This window comes from Sinocyclocheilus grahami, unplaced genomic scaffold (genome assembly GCF_001515645.1).
Source record: "Sinocyclocheilus grahami isolate Dianchi unplaced genomic scaffold, SAMN03320097.WGS_v1.1 scaffold8070.1, whole genome shotgun sequence".
Lineage (NCBI taxonomy): Eukaryota > Metazoa > Chordata > Actinopteri > Cypriniformes > Cyprinidae > Sinocyclocheilus > Sinocyclocheilus grahami.
This window is the reverse complement of record NW_015511861.1, coordinates 1-1,509: the sequence shown is the minus strand read 5'-3', so window position 1 is coordinate 1,509 and position 1,509 is coordinate 1. Positions and strand designations below refer to the sequence as shown.

Here is a 1,509-nt window from a genome sequence, read left to right as displayed (position 1 = left end):
AGGACATAATGACTGTATAATCAATTTTTACTCACAAATTTTTCTAAAATAATCTATCTGTGCAGTGCTATTGTCTAGCAATAGCTCTAGTGTTAAAAAAAAATGTTCAGTTACCATTGTGTCACATGATGGCAGAATCAAGGTTCTGGAAGGAACTCTACCTGCTGTGTCCCCACTCATTAAAACAGGCTCTTTTGTAGAGAAAGCCTCTGAGAGGTGATTCCACACTTAGCTTAGTGCTTCACAGGCTAATTCTCTGACAGTCAAATAATTAGCATTCGTTTGCAGGGCTAATTAAAGACTACCTGCACCCGGAAACATTTGCCCCCTGCCTCAGTTTTCCCCTCACACTTTCCTGGCTAATTATTAAGGTAGAACTGGACTGTACAAAGCAAATGCCAATTTGTACTTCATTTTAGTCACTATAACTAAAATGTTTCAAAGAAATGAAATAATGATATTTTGGAAGTAACTGGTGTGTGGCTCATATACATTTGCTCATATACACTGGAAGTGAGTCACATCTCATTTATTCAGGATCTAGAACCAAAAGGAATGTAAGAATACATATAGTGAGATAAAGTGAAATATAAAAAAATGGCTTGATTTGTGTTTGTTCATTTATATGTTTATTTGCCTTGACAAAAGTGAAGGTCTGATCTTAAAGAAATCAGGAGGAAACACATTCCCTGTGTGTTACTGGTGTGGATCCAACAGCGTCTGTTACTGGTGGTCCAAAAGGTGCAAAATGTTTTACACTCAGGAAACCATAATACTGTGATGAAAACTGTAATTTTTATTTTTCACCTTTCTTCACAATGTGCACATAATATCTTTCTGAGAAAAACACTTCAGTGATCTTCGTCTCATGGTTTCACAAGTAAGAACACCAAGCCCTGAAATGAATATTGGTGAATAACAGATGCTAATGTTCAGCTATTTTCATCTCTGTGGACAGGAGTGTTATTGTTTTTTCTTTGACAAGCAGCTACAGTAACATTACACTTACATAATTCACGTGGCTCTTAAAAGCAAACACTGAAAGATTCAGCCCCAATTGAATTTTGCTCCTCGGATTGCGGTCTTGCCGAACCTTTGGGTCATGGCATGTCGTCTTTTTCGGTTGTTTACTTATTTAGGTTATTATGATGTTTTCCCTAAGCTGATAGAATGGCTCTCCCCCTTGTTTCAGCTCTCATGTGGTGACTGCTTCATGTTTCAGATGGCTGGTGGTAAAAGACTCCTTTGTTCTCTACATGAGGCCAGAGGATGGCCAAGTAGGCACCGTGATTCTATACGATAAGGGATTTCACATCAAAATAGGGACCCGGGAGACCGGAGTCAGGCATGGAGTCACGATTGAGAGTCTTTGCAGGCAGGTTGAGAAAAATGTACTTTATATTTCAGCTATAGAGAGCTATTTCATCATGCAGTTATTGCTATTGAACATGCTATCAAAAGCTTCATATACATATACAGGTGCATCTCAATAAATTAGAATGTCGTGGA

At 38.2% G+C, this 1,509-nt stretch overlaps 1 protein-coding gene across 1 annotated transcript; it reads left to right on the top strand.

Annotated features, from left to right (window-relative positions):
* Positions 1 to 469: 469 nt before the first annotated feature.
* On the top strand, positions 470 to 1,379 carry LOC107577972 (phospholipase D2-like; the record flags this gene model as incomplete). Its single annotated transcript, XM_016263987.1, has 3 exons — positions 470 to 557; positions 649 to 741; positions 1,223 to 1,379. Coding segments are annotated over 3 exons (338 nt in total), but the record flags the coding sequence as incomplete, so codon positions are not given.
* Between the last annotated feature and the right edge of the window lie 130 nt (positions 1,380 to 1,509).